At 41.2% G+C, this 22,309-nt stretch overlaps 1 protein-coding gene across 2 annotated transcripts in view; it reads right to left on the bottom strand.

Moving 5' to 3' along the window:
* Positions 1-463: 463 nt before the first annotated feature.
* Positions 464-22,309, bottom strand: part of EPAS1 (endothelial PAS domain protein 1) — an 81,626-nt gene continuing 59,780 nt past the window's right edge. For both annotated transcript variants that reach the window (XM_050893901.1, XM_050893902.1), the window contains 10 exons: positions 15,412-15,518; positions 10,053-10,200; positions 9,076-9,284; positions 8,564-8,751; positions 7,919-8,029; positions 5,728-6,212; positions 4,471-4,594; positions 4,264-4,381; positions 3,552-3,737; positions 464-2,811 (listed from right to left, as the gene is read on the bottom strand). In XM_050893901.1, coding sequence (XP_050749858.1) covers positions 2,660-2,811; positions 3,552-3,737; positions 4,264-4,381; positions 4,471-4,594; positions 5,728-6,212; positions 7,919-8,029; positions 8,564-8,751; positions 9,076-9,284; positions 10,053-10,200; positions 15,412-15,518 — 1,828 coding nt within the window. In that variant the 3' untranslated portion in view covers positions 464-2,659. The remainder of the gene's footprint in view (positions 2,812-3,551; positions 3,738-4,263; positions 4,382-4,470; positions 4,595-5,727; positions 6,213-7,918; positions 8,030-8,563; positions 8,752-9,075; positions 9,285-10,052; positions 10,201-15,411; positions 15,519-22,309) is intronic.

Here is a 22,309-nt window from a genome sequence, read left to right as displayed (position 1 = left end):
AAAGATTGGCATGTTTAACAGCAGCATTGGGATAAAGGACTGGGTGGTGTGAAGCAGAGGCTTGAAGGTAAGCCCATTATGCACGGGCTTGTCAGGACTGCCAGAGGATGATACAATGGCTTATGGTACTGCCACAAAAACTGAAGTGGGGAGCTGTGGCAATTCGGCCTCTAAAATTTCATTTTGTCAACTTAATTTTCTTTCTTTTTTTTTTTTTTTAAAGGACAGCATTACAAGAGGCACCTTCAGCTCCACACTTTTGAAATGGGAGCAGTGGTGTGAACCATAGGACATGTTTCAGAAGGGCAGTCCCCAGGGCATTAATTCTCCATTTGAGGAAAGCTGGGTAAACTCTACAAAAAGGTTGGTGGTACGGAGTTTTGGCAGGCTACTTCCCAGCTCTCAAATATGGGTAACTTTTGTTTGTTCTTTCGTTCTTCAAAGATCAATGCAAACCTTTATTTTCTATAAATAATTTAATAAATACTTTTGTTTTACAATGATACAACAAATAACAAATTCATAGCAAACGAGTCACAAAGAATTTAGGATCAGTATACTTTAATAAGGTATCAGTGTCAAAATACATTTCCTTATCAAGTTAAAAGTTCCCATACAGTTATAATATTGTCAATAAGAATTCAGCAATATAGATTATGAAATAATTATGATAAAAAGTATGATTAATATTAAGACATGGAATATCTTTTCAGAGTGTTTTAGTAAACTGTTAGGGTATAACATTTTTAATGCTGAAACTACACAAATAAGAAACAGAAGAGCAGTATTCAAGTGTCTTTAATCCTTGAAGCCTTTAAGTCCTCGCCACTGCAAATTTGTCAAATCTGGCTTGCCAATTTTCATCAGATTTTGATGCTTACAATGTATTTTTTCCACATGGTAATAACTTCACTTTAGGAGCAGATTATTTTTGGTTATAAACTCTTGAAAGATTGCCTACAGTAGGGACTATCATATTTTTTTACATTATGTACCAATAACAAAAGATCTTCAGCTTTTCTAAGTAAGTGTGGTTAAGACTCACTTAACACAGCCAACTCTGAAGTGCTCTGTGAACCCAAGGCTCCCTCTCTGCAAGTGTCAGTGCATGATATAAAGCAATTTTATAAACCAGGCTTCAGCGGAATCAGAAGTCTCAAAATAATGTATCTTTGTTCTAAGTTTCTGGGCCAGACTTTTACCTTTTGTACATTGCCACTGTTCCATTTTCTTCAATGAAGCTATGATGATTTATACCAGTGGAGGAAACAAGATGATATATCCCAACATATATCTAGGTCTGTATGTATTTTAAAGTCAGAACTGCTCACTTGCTTTTTATTACTTCAATATTTTTACTGTTGTAATTTAAACTTTCAAGTCCCTTTGCCTTTGAAAGCATTCAAAGCCTGATTTTTTTAAAAACATGTGCATGACAGCTAATGACAGTTGGAAAGGAGCTGCCTTTTCATGACATTTCAGCTACTGATTAATGTAAGGCAAGTAAAAATGAGAGAGACCTGCCTGCCAGCTATTCATCTCACTACACAATCCTTAATTCTTTTTGTCTACTTAGAACTGGGTTAGCCTAATACGCTGGGAAATACTACTTTAACTTTTAGTTTTAACGATTCAGTATTGCAATTATATTGCCAGCTAGCGTATAAAATGAAAAGGTAACATTAATCAGAGGTGTTAGTACTGGCCGCTGGTCAGATTCCTGAAATATCAGCAACACCATAACAAATACTACTAGTTCTAGCAGAAACAGCTCTTAAAGTTGTTGTGCCCTAGATATAGCAGAAGTACCAAGAGATGATTAACAACTGACCCAGAGAGAAACTTAAAAAAAAAAAAAATCTGTTTTGTGTTTAAAAAAAGGAAACAACAAAGAACAATACAAGAAACCTCAACACAAACAAAAACACAGGTCTAAGTCCTCCACTGGGGTAAATCTGTAGGACTCCCTTGGCTGTAGAGCTAAGCCAGGTTAAGGCAGCTGAGAATGTGGCTTGCTTCTGAGGAAAAAAGCTTACAACGTGCAACTTTCACAGATACCCACAAACATTGCAGTTCACCATTCACATTTCTTTCAACAAAGTGTATAAAAATGAAGGGAAGGGGGGAGGCAGAAGGCTGGGATTTTTCTTTAGTATGCTTCTCCAAAAGTTTTAAAGTTACAATACAATAAATGCTGGAAAACAGAAAGACTCAAAGGATTTCAATTTGGCAGATCAACAAAACACTGTGGTTGGAGATCAAATTTGTTTCATTCATCTTTGGCAATAAAAATAAATCTTTGCAGGACTGCAGCCAAAGTATCACGTGATGAGGCATTTATACCACAGCTTTTTAGGAGCATGAAATTTGAAGAAAATTTCAGCATATAAATTACAGGTAACGAGATAAGGGGAGGGTAATCAAACTCTCTAAACATCACTTTAATTGCAATAGAGAAAATACAGTAGATGTATTTCTTTAATATGAATAATGAAGTGAGTAACTTCAAAAGGCCACTATTTGGTAACGTGGACAGGTTCAGTATCTAAGTAAAATCCTGTAAAAGTGTATTGGTATTAGAAATTGTCTACTTGCAAAAATATATTTAAAAACTGAAGCTGTTTTGAACAGTATAGGCCACAGAATCTTGCAGGATCGCTCAGGTTGCCTGGTCCAGCGCTCTGAGCAGTTCGCTGCCCTGCAGAAGCGTAGAGCTGCCCAAAACAGGGACGTTCACCTCACAGTCATATCTTGTCAACTCGGGCAACAAGTAGGGTTCAAAGGAGGGCCCCAGCAGACGACTGGTCATACCTGGAAGAGATCAGTGAAGTAAGTCATGGGGCTGAGACCAGAGAGACAGAGAGGACTTCTTTCCTCTCCTCCCTCTTCTGTTTATACCAGTTATAATTTCATTTTGCGTTTATGTCAATATGCCTCAAACCACCAGCAGTTACAGGTTTCAGAGCAAACCTCTGCATCGCTCTGCCTTAATCTGTTGCAAGCGTGTCACACGGACACGTGCAGTTTTTCACCTCCACTCCCAATTTCGATTGTTCTGAGAAAGATTATATTGGTGCAGATGAGGAAAGTTGTAGTAAACAACACAGTTTCTAAATTGACACCCACTCCTCTTATATGTTAAAAGGGACATATAAATGTCCCCTTTAATTACTTATTTTAACTTTTAGAAGGCATATGTTAAGACTAACCTACAAACCTCCTGTACCAATGCTGCAGTGAAGTTGCTTAGTACAATTTAAGCAATTCCATCACAAGACAAGAGTATGGATGGAGGATGACTGGACCTCCAAGGTAAAAAGGTATTAGGTTTAATTGACATGAAGGGCAAAAATATTTTTTCCTCATATTACAAATCTAAACATTAAAGTTTCACACTAAACAACAGAACTAATTTTTCAGTCTATGATGCAATACATATTTGGTTCTTAGTTTATCATCCTCCTCCGTATTTTTTAAAGTGTTTTCTTTCATGGAATCAGTATTGGAACTAAATACCAACACTTTCAATTTCTGTATTTGACAGCCCTTACCTGATGCTTTATGAGCTGGCTGGACAGTATAGTCCTGACAATGGGAACTGTAAAACAGAGGGGGAAATGCTCCTGCTTTCAAATTCTCACCAGGACTGCCACAGGTGGGTTGCTGCTGCTGTTGCTGCTGCTGCTGCAGTTGATTCATTGGTTGGCTCAGACCTCTCGAGTTACAGACAAATTCATCTGGTTTTACATAGTAGGAAAAAAAAAAGTTAAACTAAGCCGGTGTAATAATTATAGTAGATAATACTAATGCAAAGCAAAGTGATCCTCAGCATGACGGTCACATGGCATACCTACATCTTGTCACAAAGGAAGTCCAGAAACAGCACTAGCTCTAGAAGTAGTACTGCACCCAAGATATGCTTGTGTAAGGAAACACGATGTTGTAGAGAGAAAGTATCGGTTCTAGCTCTGACGTGTCTGCACCTTGGATCGGCACAAGGTAAAACCCATCGCCATTAAGCTAATCTCTGTTACCTCCAAAGCAAGGGTGTGAACATACATGAAACCATCTACCTAGTAGTTATCAAATGTACCTTAAATTGTTCAGCTCTTAGGGATACAACCTGATCTTTAATTTTAGCTCACTGTAATATTTACAGAGCTTATTTACATTTCCTTTTGAAAGAGTCTTTGTTTCTATTCAACCTGTCTTAAAATTGTGTTTCAATACATAACATTGCAAAACCACTGTCTTTCGTCTTACCAGTAAGAACACTTGTGCTGAGAGACTTCTTTTCTGTAACCAAGGAACAGTTTTCCCCTTTGAGAAATTTCATTCTCTTCCACATTAGGTGAGATGGGCTAATGACAGATGGATCTCCCTACAATGTGAAGAAAAGCAAAACAAATAATTACACCGATGACCGTGGTGAGTCCAAAGTCGTGAAGGGGATGCATTTCTTATGATTACCCCACTCAGCTGTTGCAACGCTTGTTCTTCATAATCCAGTTGTCGCTTCAGTTTCAAACTGTTAGACAGAGCAATTCTTGCCGGGTTTACATCTATGCCTCGTTGCCCAAAAGCATCCAGGGGCCTGTGGAGAAAAAAAGATCTCTGGGTGAGTGTGCAGGGAGGCAAATCTAAACAGTCTTGTTCATTAATACAGATTCTTCTTTCATTTAAAGACATTTAAGGTGTCTTTGACACATGACAGTGGACAGACCTCAAACATCAAGTGTTTTTATTTCCTTTTGTTAGTCATCCCACAAGCTTTGGAAACTTTTGACTTTTGGGATCAAAGATTAATGAAAGTCTAGCATAAACAGCCTCTAGGGATCTCCAGGCAGACATAAAAATGCTGTGGAAAAGAAAGTAAAGTAATGTGATTTTTAAGGACAGGATTTTGAGAGCCACGCCTGTCCCCTTGCTTTGCCTACTAAATATGAAGGCACAGGCTGCTGTTTGGGGACAAACCCTCTCTTTCCAGATGCGTATTCAGACACTGGTATTTCTGCCAACAAGAAATCTCAGAAAGCAAACTGCAGGCAAACTGCACAGCTTCACGTTTTAAAATGACCATTGCTATTTTATGTACTTCCTGAACGTTTTAGCGTGACCAACACTGAAGACCCAAGAGCTACAGAGAAACTTCTAGCTATGACAGGAAACTTCTAGGACTGTAGCCTCTGACCTACATCTCATCGCATACTGTTCACGTGTGTAAGAAAGTGAACGAGGTGAGGAAGGGTTGTAGGAAAAAAGCCTGTAATTTTAAATCTTAGTTGTAGTATTTACACATGCCAACAATAAATGTACTGTCATCCCTCCCTCTCCCCTATTTTCTGTTGTGCAAAAAATATATGCAAGGTAAGAAAGTATGCATGGGTCCCAGCTTACTGCTGGACCAGTAAGCCTTTTCAGGACTTTTCTTAAACTGCATAAAGTCAAGCAGGCTTTGCAAAATTACTGGGGTAACTTTTACCTGACCAGCAGGAAATCCATTCATGCATCCTTACAGGCAATGAAAAAAGAGCCCACTTCGGCTTCCGCCAGACTGACTGCCACTGGGAGAGCACCACACTAATTTCCTCAGAGGTGCAGTCTGACGCCTATCAAAACAACTTAGTCCAGCTGAACTGAGAAAAAGAATTTTTCAAGATTATGACCCCTTCATCCCTCAAAATCTTTTCTGAGTAAAATACATAGTTATACCACAAAAAAACTTACCTTTTTTTATATATGGGCACGCTCGGAGAATGTACTGGTGGCCCTGAGGGGGACCTTGATAGGGATCCTGAGTATTTATCCATGAGTCTCCATTTAGCAGGAACATATTCTAATGGGGGATCAGGTGGCCACTGGGTGTTTGGTCTTCCTCCCATCGAAGACAGGGGAGTGCTGGCTTGGTCATGGTATGGTGGCAGTGACGACCTACTCACATTGTTGAAGAACACCGATGACAGGGACCCATGACCAGGGTTAATGTTTTTATTTGATAGCTGTGGGCAGTATTTCTCTGGGAGGAACTGATTCTGTGAAGCAGAAGCAAGGGGTTGAAAGATGGTACTCATGCTACTTAGACTCTGCTGGGTATTTTGTGCACTTTCAGAGAGAGGACGTTCTTCTTGGCAGATTGGGCTGAGCTGGAAATCTTCTCCATCCATAGGAATGTAAGGAGCCAAGGTTTCAAGGTCCAGTTCATTGAAGTCAGTCTGTGCAAAAATAAAGTAAGTTCATAGAGAAATTAGAAGTTAATAATAGCTGTGGCAGTTAGTGTGACGTGGAATACTAATAGATGTGAAGCTGAAAAATCACTGTATGCCAAATTACCTACGTGAAACTGGCCAGCTCCTGTTTAAAGATGTCTCATTTCTATAACTAGCATACATGTTCACCATACCATCAGCAGCAAAGACAACAAACTGAAGAAAAAAACCTCCCAGATAAGCAGTTTGCATGCAGCCTACATCATCAGTGTGACCTGAAGTAGATCTTGTGTTTCATTATGCTTTCAATAACTTGTTTGCCAAGACTCTACAACATGTGGCATGTAGTTCAACCTCAGGCTTTTCTGTGCTAAAAAAGAAAACACAGCTTTCTCATATCCAGCTACATGAAAAAAATGCATCTAAAAATGCAAAAGTTGTAAAAAAAATGTAGTTGGAAGGAGACTATTGCACTTAAATTTGTATTTTTTTTTTTTCCTTGGAGGACTAGTCATATTTAAATTACTTTCTCTTGGCATTTGACCAGAGCTGAACAGAGAGGGAAATCTATGTTGGCCCACCAGTCAGCTCATGACAGGGGCACTTTCTAACACTCATTCTTCCCACCAAAGCTGCTGATGTGGCGGGACACACCTGACCAAGCAGATGCTGAATCTGACAAAACTGAAGTTTGCACATGTCAAGTCTTGCACTGAGTTTGATCCTGATACACGTTTTCCTCCTATCTGTCCACTCTTTCTATTGCTTTCGTTGCTGTTTCTACATCCAGACTTAGATCAAATTTCTTCAGGACGTGGCCTACAGCCTACCTAAGTCTACACAATTGCACTGGCAAATTGAGGCACCTCATTTGGGCCCCAGTCACCCCAAACTTTCCACAGGACTAATAGAAGGAGATGAGTGTAAGGCCTGAGCTGCGAGCCAGCAATGCCTGTTCCTTTCTCTTAACTATAAAGAACTATAAAGCTCTTAACAAAGGCATTTCAATTAAGTATCTAAAGTTAGGTGGGCTGAATCAGGCCTACACCTTTTATTCACTAGCTCACTTGATATAATGTTACAATAGTGCAGCATTAAGAGAGTTATTTATAGAGGGAATTTCTACACTTATGCCCTGATTAGAATGTAGGAGATGGAGACTGTATGTTACTTTATGTGCAAGTAATTGTTACATCTCTCTGAAATCCTCGAAGAGGTAAGACAAGAAGAATATATCCAAAATGACAGTTTTCATGTTGTAGTTAAAGGAGGTATGTGCTATGAGGGTCATTCCTTTCTCATTTTGACATTCTGCAAGAATTAGTTTATTTATATTCTGTTCTAGAAAGGATGTTTACTTACTAGTCATTAGGCCAGATTAAAAAAAAATAATAATTGCTGCTGCTTATATTCCTTTTCCAGTCTACAGAAGCTTCCAAATTCTGAAAGCTCTCTACTGCTTCTTTCTTCTTAGCAGTGCCACCACACTGACACCCTAAAGCACTTGCTTCAGAGAGTTAGGGACAGAAATTTACACACCAACTTTTGAAAATGCATGTTTTTGTTAGTGTTGTGCATCAAAGCTTTGGTGTATATGTGCAAATCCAGTTTGCACGTTGTATCCTGGTATCTGCACATACAGCATGCATCTGTACTGCCTACTAGCAGGGGACTGATTCTTATGGCTTTTGGAAGAGATATTAGTTCCTTACCTGGGAGGTGCACTGACTTTTTGATTCTGTGTCCATGGCAAAAAGTTTTTCAATCACCTCAATCTTAAGATCTTCATCCACAGAACTGTAATAATCTCCTGGGCTGCTTGGCTGCACAGAAATAAGAATTTGCTATAAGCAGCAAGACAACCACAGTATTAGCTTAGCATCGTGCCATTTATCTATTCAGTAACAGATCTTTCCTATGAAAAGCAAATGGCCAGACTGTATATATAGAGTCCTCAGAACCAAAACTGTCTGCTTCTATCATATGCTTTTCTCCAACACAAGATTACTTGTCACTACAAAACACAGGGACCCAACACAGGAACCTAGTTGTCGTCTTAGTTTAAATGGTTTTTGGCAACTCAGACCAGGAACATGAAATGTACACTATTAAATACTTTTGTCAAGAAGGGAGATGCTTACCAATACGTCAATGCCTTTCTTAAGACTGGACATCTTAAGAAGTTTTTGCTATTGATGCTCAAGATATATGCAGTACAGGAGGGATACAGATACACTGGGCCTTGTTAATAAGCAACGAGACAGGACTACTAACGTGAAAACGTCATCTACATATATTGATGGGACTTACATACAAAACATAACATACTTTTTTTTTTTCTTTAAAGCTCTTCTTACCGTGGAACAGCTACTGTTGCTGCTTGCACTTGGAGTACTGCTGCCAGGTGCAATCTGAGGCATTGTAAAGGATGGTACCGTCAGTGTTTCACCTTGAGCAGCGCGGCTTTTCACTTCCACTGGCCATCCTTTGTTTGGTGTCAAAACAGCACTGGTGAAGGCAGGGGCTTCCTCAAACTTCTGTGTCCCTGGACGGAGTTTTAACAATATTAATGAATGCTTTTAGCTTGTGCTGTGTTATGATATAATTGCAGCTATTCATTAAAAGTAAACATTGCTCCTAGTTGCCATGACAATAAGTTGGCATAGACTTAATGCAAGTTGTTTAGTCAGCAAGAAAGCCTGATTCTGCTCTCATTCACAGAAATTTTCCACTGGTGTGAGCACGTGGGCTCTTACAGCTATTACTCCCGATTTGTACACACAGCAAACAGACCTTGTCTATTCAGTTTCTAAATGTAGGCTCACAGGTGGTTCTTTGTTGCACAAAAATTAGTTATACAAATACTAACCAAAATCCAGGGAAATAATGGCATCGCCGGGTGTTGGTGCCAGCTGAGCAAGTTCCTCTGGTTCTTCCTTCAACTTAGTAAACAAGAAGTCACTCTTCTCTATCCCGGGGATGCCGCTCTCGTAGGCGGTGCTCGTTGTCAGCAGGTGAGGCTTGAAGAGCGATTCTGTTTGGTCCATGGAGAACACAACATCGTTCTTCTCAATTTCACTAACAAGAAAATAGGTTTTAGGCATTTTGCACTCTAAAAAAAAAAAGATAAGGGTAATGTAGGCAGTACAAACTGTCTAAAGCTGGGGCCTGTACAAGCATTTTGGCCTCTCTCGGTCACGTGCCAGGCTCTCGACAGGCGAGGCACAGTTCCAGCGTTGCTGAGCACCACCATCTCAGATGACGCAGAGAGTGTGGTCAGGACTTCTGTGGGAATACTCGGGGCTTTGTTGCTCTGCTTTTTAAAGGGATGTAGTCGAGGCTATAATGACCCAGACTATCACTCAAATAAGTATTTCCTATTTTGGCCCCATCTAGGACCTAAAATAGTTGAGTTTTGCCAAGCAGAGGCAAAACTCCCGATTGATCCTGATTTTTGAGGTGGTAAACAGCTTCTCCTAGCAATGTAAGATACAATTACTACCTAATTTTATCTCTCTGTCACAGCACTATAAAAACAAAACGTATTAGCAGTTGTGTTATGCAATAAAACCTTCAGTGCAGGCTTTATACTCTGTTGTATCGGCACAGCAGCCACTCTGCAGAAGAGAAAGGCTGTTGTGTATTTCAACAGTGTGTATGGGAACAGACATGCCACATTTTTCATCGATGTCTAACATCAGTAAACAAACAAGACTGAACAAACATGACTAAACTGATTTCAGAATAACAACACTGAATAAATAGACCCTTCAAAAGTTCCTCTGATTATTGCGTTTCTTCCAGCACATGAATCCATACGCGGTTTTTCTGTCCCGTACTACTTACCTCAGCACATAGTTGACGCAGACGATACACTGAGGCTGTAGGTTGCGCGTATTGTAAATCACCGTCCCTTGAGTCTCCAGCCATACGTATCCTCCATGCTTGGCAAGCATACGGTACTGGCCCGTCACTACTTGACCTTTTGTACACACTGAGAAAAGGGGGCAGAGAGATATAAATAATGCAGCAGGACAGGAACGCACACTACGTAACACTTGTTTTAAATAAACCCACTTCTGAGTTTTCACTATGCAAAACTGCACTAAGACATTTGTTAGCAAGGATGCTTAACTTTGGGGAAAATTCACCCATTTTAAATATAAAAGGGGCTGTTCCTTTGAGGTTTCCACTCAAGACTGGAAATTTGAGTTCTTGAAATGGTCTGAGTATTCAGATCAGAGTGTGGGATTTTTTAAATTTAATATAAGATCCCAACTGCCCCCAAAATAATGCCTGCTGACTGCATGTTTCTTGGGAGTCCCTCAGTTGGAGTGGCAGAGTCCCTCACTTGGAAGTGCCTCAGTTTGGGCTCCCAAGTTGATCTGTAGAAAAGTGAATTTATTTAGGAAACTATTTAATAGTTTCCTTATTTAGGTGATGGATAAGCCCAAGAGTCAGATGATTCAAAAGCTATACTCACAAAAAAACCAAACCAAACCAAACCAAACCAAAAAACAACTCGTGGTTTAAATCTATACCTATCTCTTTTTATACCTTAGAGTTAGGAGCTGGAGATATCAACACCACAAATAAAGTGAAGGTGTCACTAGCACAGCATTGGCCTTAAGAGGCTGAAGAAGTAATATGACTCTTAAAAAAGTATCAAAATTAAGAACGGTAAATGGGACTGTTTTGCCTAGGAGAAAAAAATAAAGCTGAACTACTGTATTCCTCTGTCTGCTTGAACTGTGTTGTTCCTCTGCAATAGCTTGAAATTAGCAGCCTAGAAGGAACCAAGACACATGTGACAAATCAAACAATGTTTATTTCACTCGAAATGTTTTTTTTTAACTGGCCTGTGTTTCTCAAGCAATAAACTGACAATAGTACAACTTGGGTTTAAAGCTTCACCTAGATGTTTGAAGGGTGAAAATCCGCCCCCCCCCCCCCCCCCCCCCCCCCCCCCCCCCCCCCCAATATTTTGTAATGTTTGAAGAGAACGAGTTTTCAGAATGGAGCTTTGGATTTCTGAGATGTGAAGTTTTATGATGTCCTGTCTGTTGTAAATCCTTTCCTAAAAGCAATTAATATTGTCATACAATTTACAGTTGTCAGTTGAGGAAAAATACTGTCGACCAATGGCAACAAAATTAGGGCTGGAGTACGCAAGCAGTACTCGTACAAATAGAAGTTTGTATTTGTAAGCAGACGTAGTCGCACTGAGTAGCAAAAGTGGGAACTGGCTCAACTAAACCTTTGACCACATTGGCAACCTTTCCTTTTAAACAGCTTTTGCTCCTGAAGACAGTATGCCATCAAACTAATGCCCTAAAAATAATGCAATTTGACTCAGTAAGGCTGGAAACTCGATTCTGCAGTCTTTGTACAGAAAAATTCCTTGTGAACGTGGCCATTAACAGAAGCTATTTATTGTCAGTCTCTCCTACATCGCCACCATACAAATGTACAAATCCAGGCCTGTGAAATGCAACAACTGTTTTGCAGATAATTGTTGCTGTGTTTATCCTTCTATCTCTGAAGTTTGTTTGTTTTCTTCCTAGCAGTATTTAATCATCCTTCATTTAATTTATTTAGACAAAGTAGAACATTACTTTTATTGATTAAATACTTCTGGTGGAACAAAATCAAAAGACTTTCATTTCAAAGTGTTTTAGTGACTGGACTGTTCTGCTCTGCTTGTGAAACATAATTACACTGCTTCCTAATCATCAGCTCATCAATAAGAGTCACAGTGTACGCGCCTGTTACATTACAAAGAAGCTTTTTACTGCTTTAATCTTTTTTATTATTATTATTCAAAGCATGTCATGTTCTGATATAATAAAGTACAGCAGAATCCCTCCATGGGGTAATCTCATAAATTACTAATACACTCATAACTGCTGACTTTGTTATCAACACTACATTTAAGGTTTTGCCTTCAGAGTGAACTTCTCACTTCTCTTTTTTTTTTTAAGTATACATTACCTGTATCTTTACAGAACTAGTAACATCTCAATGAAATAGGCTCCAATTATATGTCTTATCTTTGGGTGGAGAAAGGGGGAAGGCAGGGATGAATTTAATTGAACACAAAATTTGTTTTTTAATTTCTGAGAGACACTTGAGAATTATGATTCACTTGGAAGGCTTGTCAAACTTCTGCTACGTACTACCAAGTGGCAGGTCCCAGATGGTGACATTCAGCTCCCCACTGAAGTAAAGAGCAAAATTCCCATCGGCTTTAATGGCAACAAGACCAGACTCTAAATGGAAACTATTATAGATTATTAATTGCCGAATTGGAAAATATAGCTCTACAGTCAATCTTTTGTGTAGATTTATGCAACAAGACAGAGATTTTCATCTCACTTGCATAACATGTGAAAAACTGGGTATGCTAAATACTGCCAAATGCACTCTAATCTTCCCTTTGATGGTGGCTAATTAAGACTTTCGTACTCTATGCATGCACAGATGTACGATACATGCATAGATAGAAGCAACTATACTTCCAGCCAAGAACACAAACACTATTGTGGCTTGCTTCAATGTGAGGTTGTTATTTCACCTCAAGAAAAAAAAAAACAACCCTGCAGTACAGTAAAACTGCAATAAGCATGATTTATCACTAAATTAGAAGGAAGGAAAGGGAGGGAGTTCTGCTTCTATCCAAGAGACTCACTTGAGTTTTTTCTCCCTCTCTCTCTTCAAACTTTAGTCTCCTTCCTCTATTTCCTATGCATCTTTACAACACTAAATGGTTGGCACTGTCAGAATTGATGACTGTATTATTGCATGAATATATACATAACATATTTCTAATAAAAATTATTGGTTAATAAATACAAGTGTGCTGAACATGAATTTTGGGGTGGATATTTCCACGTATAAATGACCATGGCCAGGAAGATCTAGTAAGATCTGTATAGCTACATGCTAGGAAGAACTAGTAAGTTGTGTATAAGCCATATACCTGCTTGGTTACCCTGTGCATTAGGCAACATTCTCAATGGCACACATTATGAAACCTAGGGATTTCCTATTCAGAGGGCTTATGTGTGTTTTCTCAAGTCACAGCTTGCTGTCAGTTTGCCTTTGTGGTTGTTCTCTGAGTTGGTAAGAAGCCTGACTGTCCCAGAAGACACAGGAAGTATTTATCTTAGAAAAACTAAAGGGGTCAAGTTTGCTGGCGATGTAAACTGATGGCTCTGGTGTGGGCAACAGCATTTATCACAGCACAGACTTTGGTCCTGTGCTTCCAACAACAGTAAAGATCATCCATGCTGACCCTGTGCTATCATAAACACTGTGGAACAGTTTGATCCTAAATATTTATAACCTGTGCAGTGCACAGTGCCTTGAGCACTTTTGCTGGTATAACTCATCCCTCTAGACTTTCCCTTGCCTTCATTCTGCTTCTCAAGCCCCTTGCCTTCATTCTGCTTCTTGAGCAGTCCTCATGCTCAACAGCAGCGGTTTATAGAACATGGCCCTTTTCAGTAGGCACAAATGGCATCTAGACACACACTCCGCACTACATGAGGTGAATTGAATTGCTAGAGTAAGGAGCAACCTCAATCAATGCCTGGTCAAGATGGGTACTAGAAACTCTCCAGAAATCTTTACGTGGACAAGTCCCAACTCAGTGGTCCCATTTAATTAACTAGATAGGGATAACTAACAAGCGCTCGCTCTCTCTCCTGCTACCAAAGAGAGTGCCAGCTCTCATTTCATTCCCTCCCTGGCATTGTCCCATTCTTAGAAATGCAACTCAATGACTCAAAAGCAACAGTGCAGTATACCCCCAGATTTCTCAGGATGACTCTTGATAGCCCAGCATAGGATACGGACATCCTATCTATGAATGTCACTAATTCCTTTTCACTGTTAAAAACACAAACACATTATCTAAGAAACAAATTTAACAAATACATTCCCAGACAACTCTCTGTAAGTATGGTTTGATTTCTTTTTTTCTTTTAAGCAGCTCTGGAAACAGGATGATTCATACCAACACTGTTTTACAGCACATAACTTCAATCATTGCCAAACATTCTTTCAAGTAACATTTCAACTCAAAACTGTCCTGAATCCTTGCCATTGGAGCTAACGCATATTCCCTTTTCCCCTTAAGATCAGACAGTTATTCTTTGCTGCTACTTTTCTCTGGGAAGTCCAGAAATACTTTCTGTGAGTCTATTTGGTGGGCAATTCCCTACAGACATGACCTAAGTCACGGGCTTGTTCCTGAGGACAGAGACCTTGATCATAGTAACTGCAAAATGGTTTTTTTTTTTCAGCTTGTGGACTCCAGTCTAGGAGCTTTGCTTTGTTTTTATAAAAAGAGCAGCAGCAGACGTTTTAGTGATGTGTTGCTGAGAACTCTCCCATACACTAGTTCAGTGGCTGTAACAGCCAAGGGTGGGAAATGTCACCATGCTGCCTCCAGCCATAGCGCCAACTCTAAGGACAGAGACTGAAGATTTAAATCGCGTAATTTTAAGACACCTTATGTGAGAGAGAGAGGAAGTGTAACTGTGTGGCCTGCTGAAGAGAGGGAGCAGATCTTGGATCTGATCTCTGCTCCCTGAATAATTCAACTACTTTACATTAAAAACAGCTAAAACTGGCAGCTCACATAGGCATAAGAACAACAAGAAGCAGCTGTTCCTGGCAGTATATGTTATTTGTATAATGAATATTCCTTTTAGAAAGTCTCCTCGCACATCTGTTTTGGGTGGGGAAGATAGTTGTTATTTGGTAGCAGAAGAAAGATATTCAAAAATACACTGCGAAAAGCTCTTCCTATTACCCTTTACAGCTGCTCTTCCTGCTGAGCCCAACGGCACACCAGAAGGATAATACCACCAGTAAACGCACTTCTCGCCAGGCTAGTACTGCCTAACTCAGCTTTTCAAATTTTCAGCTGATCCTTGTATTATCCTTTAGAGAGACAGCGATTCTCCTCTCTACCATCCAAGTTTAGTTTTAATTACGGCAAAAATCAGACCCTCTGGAAAGATCAGCAACAGGTTTCAGCTAGACAAGCACAGTAACCTGTAAGCTTTCTTGCAAAGCGTAAATACTGTTCTCAGAATATCTACACACAAGGTGCACGTGTATTTTCAGCTACTTATTGAGGTACCTGCAAGTTGTGCTTTATGTGCAAACTATGAAGAAAAATAAGAATGTGACTTACAGTTCTGGTGACTCTTGGTCATACTCTCCGAGTCCAAGGCATGGTAGAACTCGTATGCCGAACGGCCCAGCAGCTCCTCTGGATGGTATCCAATCAATTCTGTTATTCTTGGTTAAGAAAAAAACATTTATTATATTAGCCTTATGCTCACATGTGCAGGGCAGCTATCAGCTCTAGTCCTTAAACTAACAGAATTAAAACCAGAGTATGAGAAATTCTGAACTTCCGAACACATTAGGAGCTATAGAGGACTTCTGATCACATTCTGAAATACTTCCATGTTCAGAATAAACTGCCTTTTACTAGTACTGGAATAAAAATTCCTAGGGATGTCATTAAGTGTGTTGCAAATTCTCCCAGGCCTATTGCACAGTATCTCTTCTAGAAGGTCTCAACTGGAAAACCATTGCTGACAAAGGTCTCAGGCTGTCCACTACATGCAGAAACTCCCAACTACCATCATTCAAAATCAAATGCACGTAAGGGGGGTAGTGGTTGGCACCATCAGGTTTAAAAGTATGTGTACATTTAAAAAAACATACATAAAAGGGTTAAATCACTACTTTGGGTATTGCATTTAATAAAATAAAAATGCAAGGTGAGACATTAAGGGCAGTTAAAAGAAAAAAATCCGCTCTTCTACTTAGTGTTTCTCAATTATATGAGAACTTTAGCATATGGATTTGGTTACTTCGGTGACTAATCCACAGACTAAGTAGGATTTTACACAAAGAAAGCTATGATCTCAAAAACTAGACTTTTTTCAGAGCCTTTCTGAGTACTCGGGCAAAGCAGGATTTCTCACAAGTTCCTGAATAAATGAAAATAGGCCATCAAACTGTGCAGATGATTTTCTCTAATGAGGGAGTGGAGGAAAAGGTTTCTTCTTTCCTAAATTCAATTTGAAATACCATCACACACAACTTTACAGGAAACACAGTTAGTAAAAAAATAATTCAAAAGCAAAGATACCATATCTTCTCAGAAAATAAGGAAACATTACTGTTTTCCAAGTCAACAACACTCTTGGATGCCTTTTCCTAGCTTTTAAACTGCAGTACCAACCTGTAATGTAGCAGAGAGCAGTAGCAGAAATGACTGCTGAGACAGCAGACAAACTGACTGCTAAGCTGTCACAAACCTTGAAAAGCCAGGAGGTGTGCAAGGAATGGTCACATCTTGCAGCAGGTCACTGCCGTCAATGGTAGTGCCCAAGTTTCATGCCTCGTAACAAACTCCCTCAGACAGGCTTTATCTGCCGCCACCACCACATTTGATTAGTGGCGTTGCTACTTTTAAGAGACACATCCTCAGGTTTGTGTACTCCCTGGAAGGACAGCCTTGGCCCAGCCCTCCAGACACAAGCACGTCTGTACAAGACAGACATGCAAGTACTGTAAAACAAACAGAGCAAGAGCATGGCATTCATCTCCTGGATCCCCCTCCAGCAAGAAAGACACATAAGATGGAGCTATTTTGTGTATGGTTTGAACGCCAAGGCATTGAGTCAGCTTTTCCCTCACCTCCACAGAACTGTGTAGCTCATACCCCTGGGACATCTTGGTTTTGTCACTCTGAAAACTACTCTCTGTCCTGATTTCCATGGAACGAACCTGGGTTTATAAGGGTTTAGTTGAGCAAAGACTGTAGTTGGTTTTATTGGGTTCCCCCTGAAGACTTACTCTTCTGTTTATGTTTACAGTTTTATTTACGCTTACAGTTAGACCGACAAAGGGGAAATTCTTGAATCAGGTTTCAAAGAGTTGCTTTTTTGACTCTCTTCACTGACAAGCTTCTGAACTTTTAAATTGCACCCCAGTCAAATCTGTAACTTTTCTCTGAAACCACAATTGCTTCTTTATTTTAATAGAAGCAGAAGTTCTCATAATGAGTTGGTCGTCAGAGCTGAACCATCAGGAGAAAACAAATACAGAAGGAGCCCTAATAAAAGTAAGGCTCCCAAAATACAGTTGCTGCTTGCCTTTACAGTCAGCTGGGACACACTGGTGTAAGTGGCCAGAGGCTTTTGCCAGGATCAGTGTAAATACACGGTCTTTAAAAACAGAAACTATGGCCTTTGGTTATATAATGGCACAGTATCACAAAACCATCCCTGTTAGTTTGGAGCTCATCACAAGGGGAAGGCTTTTAAAATTCAGGAAGTTGAGGATTTACTCTTAATCCAGTTATTGGGAGCTGAGAGCCAAGTGGGGGTTGAGTGGGGAGCAGGAAAAGGAAATAAAGATAATGGAAAAAAAAGAAGCAGCATGAACCCAGCAGCACCAATGCAAATCCAAAGCCACATTACAGCCTTCATGGGTGTCAACAGTGGAACTGAGATAGCAAGCAAAAAATACGTGTTACAGCAGGCTGAGGGACTCTTAACTCTTACCATCAAGGAATTGCAATCTCTATGCAAAATTGTCTATTCCAATCCTGTGATTCCCCTCTCAAATTGCTCCTCACTGTTCATAACGAGCGCCCGCCCTATAAAATTCTTGTCATTCCATGGCACAGAACGACTTGTGGTACGGTCCTGCTGTGACAATGTCAAACTTAATTAGATCTAACGTAATCTTGGATTAAAGTTAGCAAGTGGTGGGTTGATATTTTTACTACAACCAACTAAAAAGTATACAGAAAGATATCAAAGAATTACCCACAAACCCCACAACATTGGCCAAATTCTAAACCCACACCTGGTAACAGTGAAATACTAATCAAGAGTAATTGTTTTAAAATAGTTACTTTTTAAAAAAATAATGGCTAAGCAGCCTCTATACCTTTGTTAACTGATCTGTTACCACTATTCAGATTCATTACATTTCTCTTTAAACATTCCTGGAAGTGAAATGATTTTTAAAAAAAATTATAGAATGTTTCTTTCTCCCATCCCCCCAAAACCCTAAAACTGGCTGACAATGTTTCCTAGATACATTTTTAAATATCACTATTTTATAACAAACACCCTCTCTCCAAGAATTGTTAGCAGTATTGGTTTTGGGTGGCAGATCACACCTTCCTTTATTCCTCCTCTGGTGCTGCTGACTCTGAAAAGCTTAAAGAAAAATCTCGCGGGCTGCAGGCAGTGCAGAGCTGGAGATCAGATTAGCAAATTCCATGCCACGTTACACACCAGGGCCAAGGTGGGCAGCTATCCCCATCTCCATCACACCTGTCCTTTAACTCTCCTGAGACTTTTTTGGAAGAAGACTGGCTGCAGCTGAGAGCCTGAACAGCACCTGGGCCAGGAGGCAGTGAGTGCTTCAGCAAAGGTCCCTGCACTGACCTCACTTGAGCGTCGCTTTGAGGTTCACCAGTGAGGTACACCCTCCAAACTCCACGTGCTTTCCACAGGAGCCTCTTAGCAATACAAAATGCCAAGTGAACACACAGAGGACTAAGTGCAAAGGAAACAGCATCCTACGGACCTATGAGGAGGAGGAGTACATAACTAACAGAGTCACAGAAATGTATATGCCCCATGGGACCAAAGGGTCATTTACAAAACTGAGTCCAGAACACAAGACATCTACTTTTGCTTAGACGCCAGACAGAAAATTGCTTTTTGTGCAAGCTGTGGAATGACAAAATTGGAAAACAAACTGTATGGTGGTTTTGGATGGCATTCCTGCCATGGTAGGCTTTGTGTTTCCTTTGCATTTGTAAAAGCTGAATTGGTGCTAATTAGAAGGATAATAACAATTTTTGTTGAAGAGGACAGGTGGGCTGAGAGGCTGTTTATTCTCCCATTAACCACTCGTTTCTGAAAACACAAATACCTTTGGGGGAATCTTAATTTTGCCAGACTGGCACTTCAGTTTTCTGAGCTAAACTTGTCACCATGACGTACTGAGGTCAAAATCTCACAAAACACAGTAAAGAGGTGGGCAGTAGCCCTCCACAGTAACGGATCTGTCCCAACTGCTGCTACTTAAATGCTTTTTGAGCACTACTTCGGTTTCTCTTAATATACCCATTTCTTGAGATGTGGAGTGTATTGGGTTTGCGTGGCAAGGTTTTGGTAGCGCGGGGGGGGCTATAGGGGTGGCTTCTGTGAGAAGCTGCTAGAAGCTTCCCCTATGTCCAATAAAGTTAATGCCAGCGGGTTCCAGGACGGACCCGCCGCTGGCCAAGGCCGAGCCCGTCAGCAACAGTGGTAGCGCCTCTGTGATAACATATTTAAGAAAGGGAAAAGAAGTTCCAGGGGAGTAGGAGTTGCAGCCAGAGAGCGTGGAGTGAGAAGACGTGAGAGGAACAACTCCGCAGACACCAAGGTCAGTGAAGAAGGAGGGGGAGGAGGTGCTCCAGGCGCCGGAGCAGAGATTCCCCTGCAGCCTGTGGGGAAGACCACGGTGAGGCAGGCTGTCCCCCTGCAGCCCATGGAGGTCCACGGTGGAGCAGATCTCCACCTGCAGCCCGTGGAGGACCCCACACCGGAACAGGTGGATGCCCGAAGGAGGCTGTGACCCCGTGGGAAGCCCGTGCTGGAGCAGGCTCCTGGCAGGACCTGCGGACCCGTGGCCCCGTGGAGAGAGGAGCCCACGCTGGAGCAGGTTTGCTGGCAGGACTTGTGACCCTGCGGGGGACCCACGCTGGAGCAGTCTGTTCCTGAAGGACTGCACCCCGTGGATGGGACCCATGCTGGAGCAGTTCATGAAGAACTGCAGCCTGTGGGAAGGACTCACGTTGGAGGAGTTCGTGAAGGACTGTCTCCCGTGGGAGGGACCCCACGCTGGAGCAGGGGAAGAGTGTGAGGAGTCCTCCCCCTGAGGAGGAAGGAGTAGCAGAGACAATGTGTGATGAACTGACCCAAACCCCCATTCCCCGTCCCCCTGCGCCGCTCGGGGCGGGGAGGAGGTAGAGAAAATCAGGAGTAAAGTTAAGCCTGGGAAGAAGGGAGGGGTGGGGGGAAGGTGTTTTAAGATTTGGTTTTATTTCTCATTATCCTGCTCTGATTTGACTAGTAATAAATTAAACTAATTTTTCCCCAAGTCGAGTCTGTTTTGCCCGTGACGATAATTGGTGAGTGATCTCCCTGTCCTTATCTTGACCCACGAGCCTTTCGTTTTATTTTCTCCCCCTGTCCAGTTGAGGAGGGGGAGTGATAGAGCGGCTTTGGTGGGCACCTGGTGTCCAGCCAGGGTCAACCCACTACATGGAGTAAAGGCAAAGTTTTGTGCTTCAGGTACACAATGGAGAAGCAAGTGATCTGAATCCTTTTTCTAGATTTGTACAACTTTGCCCTACGTTATCTCTTTGAGACATGGCAAAGCAAACAAAGCTCACTGCTTCAAAGGCTACATCTCCTATGAGATGAGCTATTTCAAGTGTTTTGGTTTTTCTTAAAATTGTGCTTTTCTGTCTCTTTATAGGAGGAGCACAAAGCTTTTTATTGTATACCATTTCTTGAGTTAAAATAGTATGGTAATAACCATCAGGACTGAGAAGTCAGGCTCTTTGTCAAAGACTGCTGTAATGTTTACTGCTCATAAAAAATAGCTGGGTGTATATTCGTCGGCTGTGTGTGGACTCTGTGTGTGAGGGTGTGGATCTCTTAACAAAGTCTTTCTGTATTCAAACTGTTACCAAGTCATTGAAGTTAAATTGGTCTTGACAGGAACAAACAAACAAAGTTATACTTAAAGCAGAATGAGTTAAAAAAAAAAAGGGGGGGGGGGGGGAAGCTCAACACAGCCACTAGCCTGGGGTAAAGCACTCTGCCAGCCTGCTAGAGCAGGGGGCAGGGCAGTGTGGCAGACCTGCCAAGTATCCACATTTCCTCTCAAAAATATTCATGGCTGCTTCTACTCTAACCCAGGCCAACGAAAAAAATAAAATGCAAAACCCTGGGACCCCTGTCCACGCCTCAGAGGGACGGCTGGCCTGGTCAGGCGTATCTGCCCTGCTAGGCCAAAAAACTAGATGGATACATGAAAAACTTCAGCAGGACTCGGTCTCTCCTACTCATTTGGTCTATCTAAATCAAAGTTTTGTTATTAAGGAAAAAAGTTGGTCACCTTTTTCTCTTAAATATCATGCATACCAAAAGCCAGTTTTGCCAAATGTGGATCTTTGGCTTCAGATATCATCACTTCACTGTTGTCTCCATATTGCATTTTCCCCCTGAGCAGGGATGAAGGGACAGGAGGTCCTTTCAAATGCTTATTTGCATTCTCACCTAATTTAAAAATATTCCCCAAATATAGCTCAAATGGCAAACTGACTTAAATCCTCATATAAGGTCCTGTGCCTGCATATTTCTGTTTTACAGGGACATAACTGGAAGCACAATACAACTCAGTTTCCTCTCAGTTGGGCACAGCCTGGATCCCACATGTACACTCACATTAGGAGAAACCTAACTGGGACCAACACTATTGGCATTGCATCTTGCTGGACCATCCTATTCTGAATCACCATACATCCTCCATCGCTCCTTTTTCTTCTTCAGCTCTTCCATTAAAATGTTCCAATGAAAATAAAGCAAAAAAGAGTATAACTAATTGGGTTTCTTGTAACCAGGAACATACAATTCCCCAAAGCAAGCCATGCCTTCAAAGTAATGGAGAACATACGCTTTTCAGTGTGCTGGTGCCAGGGAACTGGTTTGTGACGCAGCCTCTGGAGTTGCCGCCTGCACATCTCGCCCCGAGCAGAATAGATTTGTTTCCTTATCCTTCTCTCTCCTCACGCATGCCGCCCACAGCAATTACGGGCAAAGAGCGCTTCCCTCTCCCCTCCCCAGCACCCCAGAGAGGTCACAGGGATGACGCTGAAAAGCCAACATCACCTACAATGCCACATTACCCTCCCTGTTTTCAAATCCCTGGTCCCCTCCAAAACACAGCATATGGTTTTCCTTTGTTATGCATAAACCATAAAGGCTGAGACTGCC

This window comes from Gymnogyps californianus, chromosome 3 (genome assembly GCF_018139145.2).
Source record: "Gymnogyps californianus isolate 813 chromosome 3, ASM1813914v2, whole genome shotgun sequence".
NCBI classification, from domain to species: domain Eukaryota; kingdom Metazoa; phylum Chordata; class Aves; order Accipitriformes; family Cathartidae; genus Gymnogyps; species Gymnogyps californianus.
This window is presented reverse-complemented; position numbering and strand designations above follow the sequence as displayed.